The sequence below is a fragment of the Plecotus auritus genome (genome assembly GCF_963455305.1).
Source record: "Plecotus auritus genome assembly, chromosome: 7".
Lineage (NCBI taxonomy): Eukaryota > Metazoa > Chordata > Mammalia > Chiroptera > Vespertilionidae > Plecotus > Plecotus auritus.
This window is the reverse complement of record NC_137774.1, coordinates 9,660,646-9,673,876: the sequence shown is the minus strand read 5'-3', so window position 1 is coordinate 9,673,876 and position 13,231 is coordinate 9,660,646. Positions and strand designations below refer to the sequence as shown.

The 13,231-nt window shown below is 36.8% G+C and overlaps 1 protein-coding gene across 7 annotated transcripts in view; it reads left to right on the top strand.

The window, feature by feature from the left end:
- CDK12 (cyclin dependent kinase 12) overlaps nt 1–13,231 on the top strand; it is a 74,587-nt gene that overhangs the window by 2,797 nt on the left and 58,559 nt on the right. For all 7 annotated transcript variants that reach the window (XR_013961135.1, XR_013961136.1, XR_013961137.1 and 4 more), the window contains exons 2-3: nt 3,880–4,764; nt 12,901–13,077. Coding sequence is in view for 2 of the 7 variants with exons in the window: in XM_080679032.1 (XP_080535158.1) it covers nt 3,880–4,764; nt 12,901–13,077 (1,062 nt within the window). In the remaining 5 variants the exon portion in view is untranslated. The remainder of the gene's footprint in view (nt 1–3,879; nt 4,765–12,900; nt 13,078–13,231) is intronic.

The following is a 13,231-nucleotide window of genomic DNA, read 5'->3' as shown; positions in this document are numbered from 1 at the left end:
CATTTATAATATTCATAAACTAGTTTGAATTGATCAAGCCTGCTGAGTTCCTAGTTTTCAGGGTCCGAAGTTCCTTAGTTTTTCCTCCATTTCATAATAATTTTTCAAAAACAGAAAAGTTTAAAGAATTGTAGTAAGGACCCATACATGTACCACCTACATTCTACAGTTAATATTTGCTATATATTTTATATCCATCGATTCACCTTTTGTTTTGATTTACCTTAAATAGCTGACATTAGTATACTTCACTATAAATGCTTTATTTAGCCTGTATATCATTAGCTAGAGGTCATCAGCTAATGAGGGGTAAAATTTATATACAGGGAAGTGGATATCTTAAGTGTACCATTTGTAGGTTGTTAAGTTTTTTAAGGAACCCTAAGAAATGAAATATTTTCAGAATTTTTCTTTTCTTTTAAGTGAAAGAGTTTATTAGTGAAGCACTACACAGAAAGTGGCTACTCCACAGACAGTAGCCAAATACTTGTTTTCTTGAGGGAGTAGTTTTAATAAAGTTGTTCTGAGAATTTTTATTGTTGTGGGGTTTGGGAATACAGAAGTGCATTGGGGTTGAAACACTAAAATGAGTTTCAGTAAGAACAGTGGCTTTGCAGTGATTCCTTTCGGATTCATATCTTAGGTTTTCTTCTACTCAGTTAATTGGAACTAGTGCAGAAATGGTCAAAATAAATCAAGAAAGAATTGGAGACACTTTATGATAGTATAGGAAATAAATATAAGTACCTCATTATAACCCTAGAGTCAAATGCACCTTTTTAGTTGGTTTGTAGAGAGCATCATATGTTTGAATTGTGCATTATATATTTTTCCTCATTTGTTGGAATTCCAAACAGTAAGTACAAAACTTTCTTAGAGTCAGAGTTGAGGAACATACAGATCCTTCTATGGTATTCTCTGTGTTTTTTCCTTGGGAGAGAGTCAAAATTAAACAAGCAGCTTGTTTTAAAAGACAAAATGCATTGGCAGAAATGCAAGGTCTTTGGATTTACTAAATTAGTAGTGATTAATAGTAGCAATTTCATTTCAGATGGGTGGAACCTAACTTAATTCAGGGGAAAAGTACATTTATTTTTGAAGAAAAATTTTTTTATTATTACCTGAGTTTACCTATTTGCTGTCTCCCCCCTTTAAAAATATTTTTATTGATTTCTGAGAGGAAGGGAGAGGGAGAGACAGAAACATCAATGATAGAGAATCATTGATTGGCTGCCTCCCACTGGGGATCCAGCCCACAACCTGGGCATGTGACCTGACTGGAAATTCATCCGTGACCTCCTGGTTCACAGGTTGACGCTCTACCATGCTGGCAGGGCCTGTCTCTCCCCCCTTTTTTTTCCTTGAAGAGTGGGTCTGGATCTCAAATACAGCATATGTATCAGAAAAAATACCTTAAGTATATGGTCATCCAAATGTCCCATTAACAATAGGCTTCTATTCAGAAATTCAAGGGCTTTTAAAGCAAAGTTCCTTAGAAAGATTTAGTCATGCTGAAAGATTATAGAAACAGAAAGATTTTAGCGTGGTCTCTGACATTACTTAGTGGTTGGGATTTTAGAAGTTTTTCCTGGGATAGAGGTGTTAATTTTATACCAGCTATAATTCAAACTGAGAAAACCTCTTGTTTCAGCCAGTTTTTTTACAAGAGAAGTACTAATTTTCTTAAGGATAAGTGGGTATTTGGTAAATCCACTTAACTAGTCTCAGTAGTTTACATACATGCATATATATAGATATATTTATGTATATGTTGTTATTGTTTTGAGTACTTTGATTCTAATAATGACTTTATATTTTAACTAAGTTTTGGGGGCAAATTTCCGAAGAGCAGTATAGGTATAAGAAAATCATGGCTAGCACCTTGTGAGTCGTTTTCACTACACATATATGCTATTTTGAAATGTTTTGATTCATGTCAGTCTTACCAGTGATCAAAGATAAAGGGAGATACTGAAGATCTGGAATGGAAACAATTTATTTTAGACTGCTGGGCAAATTATGTTTTGTCTAGTTACATTTTAGTGCTAATTTCCCCATACACACACACACCTTGAAGCCTAAGCACATTAGGCTTTTTTAAAAAGCAAAAGGGCCCGCGAAACCGGTTTGGCTCGGTGGATAGAGCATCGGGCTGCGGACTGAGGGGTCCCGGGTTCGATTCCGGTCAAGGGCATGTACCTTGGTTGCAGGCACATCCCCAGTAGGGGGTGTGAGGCAGCTGATCGATGTTTCTCTCTCATCGATGTTTCTGACTCTCTCCCTTCCTCTCTGTAAAAAATAAATAAAATATATTAAAAAAAAAAAAAGCAAAAGGGCCCTAGACGGTTTGGCTCAGTGGATAGAGCATTGGCCTGTGGACTCAAGGGGCCTGGGTTCGATTCTGGTCAGGGGCACGTGTCTGGGTTGCCCGCTCGATCCCCAGTGGGGGGGGGCGTGTAGGAGGCGGCTGATCAGTGATTCTCTCTCATCATTGACGTTTCTCTCTTTCCCTCTGCCTTCCTCTCTGAAATCAATAAAAATGTATTTAAAGAAAAAAGCAAAAAGAGTGCAGCCAGCATGGCTCAGTGGTTAAGCATTCAACCTATGAACCAGGAGGTCACAGTTGGTTTCCCAGTCAGGTCACATGCTGGGATTGTGGGCTGAATCAGGAGGCAGCTGATCAATGATTCTCTCTCATCCTTGGTGTTCCTATCTCTCTCTCCCTCTCTTTTCCTCTCTGAAATCAATAAAAATATATTTAAAACAAAAGTGAAAAGATTGAGGGTTGGGTTTCAATTTAGAATAATCTGCCTCATAGATTCTAAAATTTTACTTCCCAATCCTTCCTTAATAATGAAAATAAAATGAATGTGCAATAATACCTTGCTTTACGAGTTCCTAAAAAGTTGATTAGAAATCACTTTATATTAGAAAGTACCAAAAGCCATTATAGTTTTGAGAACTTTTAATAAATTATTTTGGTAAGACAGTTCTTGTATCTTGGGGGTTTGTTTAGGCACAATTTAATTATAAATTGAGGATACAAGGAACAAAAATTTTTTCCTGGGAACCTGTCAATTAAGTAGTTCTCTAGTTAAAAATTTAGATATTGGGCCTGGATGATGTGGCTCAGTGGTTGAGGGTCATCGACCCATGCACCAATAGGTCACCAGTTCTGTTCCTGGTCAGGGCACATACCTGGGATGCAGGCTCGATCCCCAGCATGGGCATGCAGAAGGCAGCCAATCAGTGTTGATGATTCTCTCTTGTCTATGTTTTTCTCTCTCTCCCTCTCTAAAATCAATAAAAACATTTAAAAATTTTTATGTTTTGGTGAAAAATGCTAGTTACTTTTAATTTCTTGATTGATATAACCCCCTTTGGTGTAAAGTATGACTTTTTAAATCATGTTTTCACTTTATCAGAAATTTAAACCAAAATTCTAAAAGTAAACATTGTGAATATTGGTATTTTCTAACATGGGAAAAAATATTGATCTTCCTTTGATTAAATAATTTTTAGTGTTATACGATAGAAATGTATTTCATACAGGATTTAGTTCCTATTTCTTAAATAAACTTTTTTAGAATAGTTTTAGATTTACAGAAAAATTGTGAAGATAGTACAGACTTCTTACATGTCCTGAAACCCAGTTTCCCCATTATTAACATCTTATATTAGTATGATACATTTGTTACAATTAAACCAATTAATGAACCAATGTTGATTTATTATTATTTGACAACTAATCTATTTTTAAGATTGCTAACCTAAAGTGTTTGGTTTTTTTAAGTTATAGTTCTCCATAGTTTAACTGATCTATTTTCCTTTATATTGCTATAGCCTATCCATTGAGCTGTCTTTTTCTTTTTCCATTAGGAAGTCCATGAAGTCTAGAAGTAGAAGTCCTGCATATTCAAGACATTCATCTTCTCATAGTAAAAAGAAGAGATCCGGGTCACGTAGTCGACATTCCAGTATCTCACCTGTCAGACTTCCATTGAACTCCAGCTTGGGAGCTGAACTCAGTAGGAAAAAGAAGGAAAGAGCAGCTGCTGCAGCAGCAGCAAAAATGGATGGAAAGGAATCCAAGGGTTCACCTATTATTTTGGCTAGGAAAGAGAACAGTTTAGTAGAAGCTAAGGATTCAGGTTTGGAGTCTAAAAAGTTACCCAGAGGTTTAAAATTGGAAAAACCTGCCCCAGATAGTGAACTAGTGAATGTAACACATCTAAACATAGAAGCCAAAAATTCTTTAGATACAGGGAAAGTAAAGGTGGATGAGAACTCTGAAAAGCATCCTGTTCTTAAAGATTTGAAAGTACAGGGATCAAGAGACACTAAACCCATGGCATTGAAGGAGGAGATTGTTACTCCAAAAGAGACAGAGACAACAGAAAAGGAGACCCTTCCACCTCTCCCCACAGTTACTTCTCCTCCACCTCCTTTACCAACTACTACCCCTCCGCCTCAGACCCCCCCTTTGCCACCTTTGCCTCCACTACCAGCTATTCCACAGCAACCACCTCTGCCTCCTCCCCAACCAGCATTTAGTCAGGTTCCTGCTTCTAGTCCTTCAACTTTGCCCCCTTCTACTCACTCAAGGACGTCTACTCTGTCCTCTCAGGCAAATTCTCAGCTCCCTGTACAGGTTTCTATGAAGACTCAAGTGTCTGTAACAGCTGCTATTCCACACCTAAAAACGTCAACATTGCCTCCTCTGCCCCTTCCACCCTTATTACTTGGAGAAGATGACATGGATAGGTAAGTCCCATAGTTAACTGAGAAAACGTAACCTCTTGATCTAAGTGTAATACATTTTTCACAAACTTTGTTAAAACTGCTCTAATGCATGGCTATTTAGAATGCTTTTATGAATAGGAAATGCCTTTGATGTTCAATTTTCAGTGGAAAAGTCCTTATTTATGATATTACTTAGGAAGAATTACAATTTGAGGCCCAGTAACCCTTTTTCTCATAAGTCTATTTATTGATAAGGCTACTTTGGATTCAAATTTAAAAAAATCAATAGCATTTTCTTCTCAAATCTTTATGTTGAAAATTTTAGTAGCTATGAAAAAATTTTTTAAATGATACAATTAACACCCTTATACTCTTCACCTAGATCCACCAGTGGTTAACTTTTGACCACATTTGCTTTAACTGTAGATATTTGATACTTCTGAGTACTTTAATATGTCTCTAATAATATCAACAACATAATATAAATAATAATCTTCTATATATATAAAAGCCTAAGCGACCATTATGACTGAACGACTGGAACGACTGGAACAACCGGTCGACCATTTGCTATGACGCGCACTGACCACCAGGAGACGCTCAATGCAGGAGCTACCCCCTGGTGGTCATTGCACTCCCACAGTCACCTCCCCTGGCTGGCCAGCCTCCCATAGTCCCCTCCCCACAGCCGGCCGGCCCCCCATAGGCCTTGATCACAAGCCAGGCCTAGGGACCCCACCTGTGCACCAATTCGTGCACCGGGCCTCTAGTAGTAATAATAATAGTGGATATCCTCAGTGGTCCCTAAAATGTCTTATGTCTGTTTTTTTTGTTTTGCTTTGTTTTTCCTTCCTGGTCCAGGAGAAAAATAAGCCAGTTTTATTTATTTTAAAAAGTTCTGCTTTAAAAAAAACAAAAAAACAATTATTCTATAAGAAGCAGAAGAACAATATGTAGCATCTTTACTAATTAGAATACAAATTCACAATGGGATGATGAGAAAAACTAATTTTAGTAAGTTCTCTGAGTATTGAGAACTGATAAATGATTATGAAGCATGAGTCTAATTTTATAGAAGACATTAGGAAATATTTTTAATTTTTTGGCAGAACTAGCTAGGCAACTGCCACCAAACACAATTTAGCAATGATATATACCATGACAGCATTTATGTTATTATTTTTTACTGAGATGCCCTTTTGTTCTCTAGGATATGTTTAGTTTACTGCACCAAATTTTCGTTTTAAGCACAAAAATAAGTACCACTGATTTTGCATCCTGTACCAATTCTCAACCCTCCATTACTTTCCAAGTGACATAGGTAATTTGAACAGTGATACATTTCAGCCATTTAGATCTATATTTTTCCAGACTACCCTCTGTATCTTTTGGGAAGGTGCAAGTGCAATAAATGGGAAAAAACCCCTCCCCCTAAAACTTTTTAAAAGAATGGTAGTAAATCTGATTTTAAAGAAAAATTCCACATTCTCTTCTAATATTAATAGGTATTTATGAGTTCTGCCACATACTGAGAACTATAAAGATGAGTAACAGAGCCTGAAATTTAGAAATACTTATAGGTACAAGCTATACGTTTTTATAGTTTTTGTTGGAAAAGGAACATTAGTCAGTTTAACGTCATCCAAAGGGACCCTAGGCCATTATCTTACCCGCAACAACCACATTTAAATATTAGTTTATATAGTGGTTAGAGCAATATCAGTGTGGCTAAGAACCTTTATTTTGAAATGTTTATTTAGCTAGCGAAATAATTATTGAATCTACCTATCATGGGTCATGTGGAGTGCAGGTGTTCAGGTGGAATGATGTTCATAGATGGCACATAGGGGTTTCTATATTTCAGATTAGAAATGAAGGGTAAAGTAAGACCATACAGTGCTTATGTAAGTATGCGTGGCTATCTTTAAGAATGTGTATGAGAGAGGATAAAGTGAGCAAACTATTTTTGTTATAGATCAATTCTGATTCTGAAAGTATATATTTCATAGTCCAATGTAATTATTTTTAAATGTATGTTTATTACCAGTTGTTTTTCACTTATGAGCAAATTATTAAAGGTAGAAAAATGGAAGTGAATGTTTCTTTCAATATCAATTTGTTCATTATATATATATATATATATAAATGCTCTCCATGTGCCATTTATATCTATTTTTCACATGAAAAATAATTTTTATGTAAGAAAACTTTTCAGGAAGAAATTTGAAAGTTGCACATGGACCTCACTTATATTCTTATCTTCTCATGTGAAATTGCAGCAGCTTAAATGTTAAGAATATGATACACAGCTTTTTATTGCCTGCAGTGCTTTAAACAAGGCACACAGAATGCATTCAGTAAATATTGGTTATTTGAATGAATAAATAAAACTGCTGAAGGAGTCAGAGTCTGTGTGAAATGACACTGGGCATGTAGTTAAATCATTTGGCACATGGATGACATAAAGCTTGTATTAGAGGATTTGTCTTCTTTTAGTTAAAATCTCTTTGGACAAAGAATGAAACGTTTCTTTCAAACATATAGATTGCGAAGGAGTGTGTTAACTCAGGTATCAAATGCAGGAGTGAATTTAATTAATGGTATTGCAAAAACCTTTCTGATTCATGGTTTACATTTCTTGGTTTCAATAAACAAAGGCTGATGTGCCGGCGGGGGGTAGGGGAGGCTGGGGGAAGGTCAATTGGGGGAAAAAAAAAAGGAGACATGTGTACGACTATTTGTAATATTTTAAACAAAAAAAAATAAACAAAGGCTGCCTGGCCGGAGTGGCTCAGGTGGTTGAGTGTTGTCCTGTGCACCGAAAGGTTGCCAGTTTGATACCCTATCAGGGCACATGCCTGGGTTGCAGGTTTGATCCCAGGCATGTGCCCTGATAGGGTATCAAGTCGGGTCAGAGGTTGGTCAGGGCACATAGGGAAGGCAACCAATTGATGTTTCTCTCTCACATCGATTTCTCTCCCTTTATCTCGTCTCCCCTTCCTTTCTCTTAAGAATGTACTCAGGTGAGGATTAAAAAAAAAAAAAAAAAAGCAAAGAGTGCCAAACATCCACTTCAAAATAGTATGTTTTTCATGAACATAGTCCATGAGGATCTCTTGCTTTGAAAGAGATCATCTGTATGAAACTTTCAGTTAACCATAAAGGGTTTATAAATCTTTTTACTTTATTATTATTTTTTTGGTAGCCTGGTTTATTTGGAGTTTATTAGACTTCTGTAGAGTCTACACTATTCTTTTTTTAAAATATATTTTTATTGATTTCAAAGAGGAAGGCAGAGGGAGAGAGATAGAAACATCAACGATGAGAGAGAATCATTGATCGGCTGCCTCCTGCATGCCTCACAATGGGAATTGAGCCCACAATCTGGGCATGTGCCAAGACTGGGAATTGAACCATGATCTCCTGGTTCATGGGTCAACGCTCAACCACTAAGCTACACTGGCCAGCCTACACTATTCTTTTTTTTTTTTTTTTAATATATTTTATTGATTTTTTACAGAGAGGAAGAGTGAGGGATAGAAAGTTAGAAACATCGATGAGAGAGAAACATCGATCAGCTGCCTCCTGCACGCCCCCTACTGGGGATGTGCCCGCAACCCAGGTACATGCCCTTGACTGGAATCGAACCTGGGACCCTTCAGTCCGCAGGCCGACGCTCTATCCACTGAGCCAAACCGGTTAGGGCCAGCCTACACTATTCTTAATGGCTGTTTATTTAAAGTATTGAGCTCTTATAGAAAAGAAGGGATCTGTATGAGCATTCACATTTGATTTAGGATTTTGCTAATAGAATGCTTAGTTCTAATTTTTTAAAAATATATATTTTTATTATTTCAGAGAGGAAGGGAGAGGGAGAGAGGGATAGAAACATCAGTGATAATAGAATCATTGATTGGCTGCCTCCTGCATGCTTCACACTGGGGATCAAGCTCATAACTTGGGCATGTGCCCTGACTGGGAATTGAAGCGTGACTAGGTCAATGCTCAGCCACTGAGCCACACTGGCTGGGCTGTTTCCAATTTTTAATGTATCACACATGAATTTTGTGTGTGTGTGTGTGTGTGTGTGTGTGTGTGTGTGTGAGAGAGAGAGAGAGAGAGAGACAGACAGACAGACAGACAGACACACACAGTGATTTGTTGTTCCACCTATTGATTCATTCAGTGGTTGATTCCTGACCTGCAACCTTGGCGTTTCAGGACAATGCTCTAACCAACTGAGTACCCAACCAGAGCTCAACTTGAATTTTTAATTGAAGTTTGTAAGAATAAATCTCTTTTTAAATAATCTGCTTTAAGTGGAAGATGATAAATTATCATATTTAAAGTTTATGCTATTAAATTTTTAACGTGAAGAAATTTTCTTTTTAAATAGTTCAAAAGGAACTATACTTTTTAACAATAAAGACTTCTTATTAGAGGTATTTATACATTGTACAGATTAAATTTCATCATTATAAATTTCAAGAGACTCTTGGGGAGTGGGGACAGCTGGGGAGAGGTCGGTGTGGAGAAAAGACTTATTTAATACTTTAAACAATAAAGAATTTAAAAAAAGACTTTTTAAAAAAAATATTTTATTGATTTTTTTACAGAGAGGAAGGGAGAGGGATAGAGAGTTAGAAACATCGATCATTTGCCTCCTGCACACTCCCTACTGGGGATGTGCCCGCAACCAAGGTACATGCCCTTGACCAGAATCGAACCTGGGACCCCTGAGACCGCAGGCTGACGCTCTATCCACTAAGCCAAACTGGCCAGGGCGAGAGAGAGACTCTTAAACTTCAGGCAGTCCTGGATCTTGACAACTTTTATACATGAGCTCTGGCCAGTGATCTCAGTGGTTAGAGCATTGGCCTATGCACTGAGGGGTTGTGGGTTTGACTCCTGGTCACAAGGGCACGTACCCCGGTTGCAGGTTTGATCCCAGCCCTGTTTGGGGTGCATGCAGGAGGCAACCAATCGATTTGTCTCTTTCACATTGATGTTTTCTCTCTTTCTCCTTCCCTCCCTTCCACTCTCTCTCTAAAAACAGAAAAGTAATGGAAAAAATAATCCTCTGGTGAGGTTTAAAAAAAATTATTATACACGAGTATTATTCAATCTACTCACCATATGTGAGTTGTCTATAGGTATAAATGGGGAACCAGGAAGTACTGATATTAAGGTAGTTCAGTACTTCTTGGTACTGGATTTTTAAGTAATGACTTAAGAGTCAGTGTCTGCTTCCCTATGTTAGAACATCTCGACATCCGTATGTCTTCAGAACTATATAGATCTATATTTTACTGAGTGCCCTACACTAAAGGCTAAAGACCATAAAGTTGTTAAGCATTGCAATTTTATGGGCCATCATTCCAAGGTTTTTTGGAACATTGGAATTTGTTGAAATAGCATTTGATCCATATTCAACATGTATGTCCTGAATTAGTAGAATGTACACATCCTGTCAAACACTTATTCTTTCTTGAAAAAGACATGCTACTAATGTGATTTTTTTCCAGAAGCAATGTATATTTTCACAGTAGCAACTTATATTTGAATCCATAAAGTAAACCTTGGATGAAAACAAAACCTAACTATAAAACATAGACTGAACTTACATGAAATGATGGTGACAGAATTCAGATACTTTGATTCTGGTGAAGCAGAACCAAGAACTAATGTATTTCTGAATCATGAGGAGTTGAAATTTACAAAGAATATTTTGCTAACCACTATGCTGTACGCCTGAAACTAATACAAAATAATATTGAATGTAAACTGTAATTGAAAAATAAAAATTTAAAAATAGTTTCTTGGGAATAAAAAACAATATCTGACATTAGTTGAGAAGTGAGGAATTTTCTTTCCCTGGATATCTTGAAAATTGGGGAAATTTTAAGAATGTATATTGTATCCTGACTCAAGAGTTTCCTGGTAATATGCTTTGTTTCCAGGGTAGAAAAATAGTGCAAATTGTACGATAACTATCAGTAATTTAACAGAAAGTTCAGATGATCATTTTGCACTACATTTTTAGTTGATCTGAGTACAAACTAATCTAGATTCTATTCTGTCTGATTTACAGGAGCTTAAAATGATGAAAATTGGTAGGAAGTAGTAGCTTTTGAGTTGTTTCACACACAAAGGGCAGCAATATGCTTCAAAAAGGTACATTGCAAGGGTAGAGCTATTCTTTATGAAACATATTCATGAAACAATATGTTTCATCTTCTAAGATCATCTTTTAAGACTTTCATCCCCTGTAGTTATCAACTGCATATACCTGGCCTTTAGAAATTAGTACGTTAAACTGAACCAGCTTAGTAGGAGTAACTATCCATAGGGCTTGTTTACCAAAGTAAAGTATTGCTTAGAGTAGCAAAATTATAAGCCTGTCTAGGCATGTTGTAAAGCTGTTCAAAAGTAATTCAGATCAAGTTTTTTGAATGGAAATGTAATGCTCAAGTCACAATCGCTTTAAAAAGAAAAAGGAGAATATGGTTTTTTATAACCACTTGTCAAAAAAAGTGGAGAAGGCTCCTACTGTGGTTAGGATTCTCAGATCCTTTTCAACCTTCTGATACTGTGATGGAGTAGACAAGGCTTACTATCTAACATGGTTTTATTTGTAGGAGTGAATAAACATACTGCACTGTCTTTTATGAGGACATGCATGGCACAAAATCCTTCACCTACTTAAATTAAATTAAATTGATATAGTTAAAATTTGGATATCAAAACTGTGATTTCCAATCTATTCCAGAAAAGCAATCCTTTTTCCCCACTGACTATAACTTGTTGATTATCATGAGAGATCTGCTTCATCTGCTTTTAATGATTCTGTAATAGTTGCTTGGACTTCTCCTTAGATTTTTTAGTTTGAGGTTTATTTATCCATCTTGGAAGGTCAGATATGGTTGCCTTTTGCTTCCAAACCAATAGAATAAGTCAGTATACTTTTTACTAGTTTTGATTTCCAGCTTAGCTTTATTTCTTTTTCCGAGTTCTAAAATACTACTCCCTTTGTCCAAGTTCTCTCCACATCTTTAGCAATATGGTAGTGTTACATTGTTGAGCTTTCTTTCATTGTTTAAATCTTTGCTGGTTAAAATATAGAGTAGGTTTGATGATGCCATGAGTTGTAGTGACACTTTGCAAATTTAAGATGATTACTTTCTGCATTTTATTTCTTCTCAGTAAAAGTCCAGATAGAATCTGGCCCATGTGGCTCAGTGTTTGAGTGTTGCCCCATGCACCAAGAGGTTTCTGGTTCGATTCCCAGTCAGGGCACATGCCTGGGTTACAGGCTTGATTCCAGTGGGGGCATGCAGGAAGCACCTGATTGATGTTTCCCTCTCATCAGTGTTTCTATTCCTCTCTCCCTCTCCCTTCCACTTTCTATAAAAATCAATATAAAAATCTTTTAAAAAACCACAAAACCTAAATAGAATCTTGGGAAGGATATTAAAAGAAGAGTTTGTTAAGTACAGCTTTTATTACAGTTTGTTAATATTCCAAAATTTTTATTTTTATTTTTTAAAATATATTTTTGTTGATTTTTAGAGAGAGTGAAACATTGGTTGGTTGCCTCCCGTACTCACCACAACCTGGGCATGTGTCCTGAACAGGAATTGAACCAGTGACCTTTCTTTTTTTTATTTATTTTTTTAAATATATTTTTATTGATTTCAGAGAGTAAGGGAGAGGGAGAGAGAGAGAGAAACATCAATGATGAGAGAGAATCATTGATCGGCTGCCTCATACATATTCCCTACTGGGGATTGAGCCCACAACCCAGGCATGTGCCCTTGACCGGAACCAAACCTGGGACCCTTCAGTCCATAGGCCGACTCTCTATCCACTGAGCCAAACCAGCTAGGGCCCAGCGACCTTTTTGTTGCACAGGAAGACACTCAACCAACTGAGCCACAGTGGCCAGGGCTATTATTTCTTTAATATATTATAGATTTCTTTTTGCAAAATCCAAGTCTTTTTAACTTAGATAAACTCCTTTTTCTGACTTTGTATTATGGATTTTTTCCTTTAAAAGTAAAATCTTTGTAATCTTTTAATAGCCAGACATTATAATCTTTGATAGTTTTATTTGCATATCCTGTAAGTAATTATGATCTTCTCTTCTTTATTGTTTAGTCCAAAAGAAACTCTGCCTTCAAAACCCATAAAGAAAGAGAAGGAACAAAGGCCACGTCACTTACTCACGGACCTCCCTCTCCCTCCAGAACTCCCTGGTGGGGATCCATCTCCACCAGACTCTCCAGAACCAAAGGCAATCACACCACCTCAGCAACCATATAAAAAGAGACCAAAGTGAGTTTTTGTAGGGACCTATCCTTAAGTATAGCTTTTATTACAGTGAAGAACTTTGAGCTTAAATCTCATACTTTCTTCTACAACCCACACCAGTAGGATCATAGAAGATTGAGCCTAATGTATGTCTACTAAAGGCCCGATGCACGAAGAT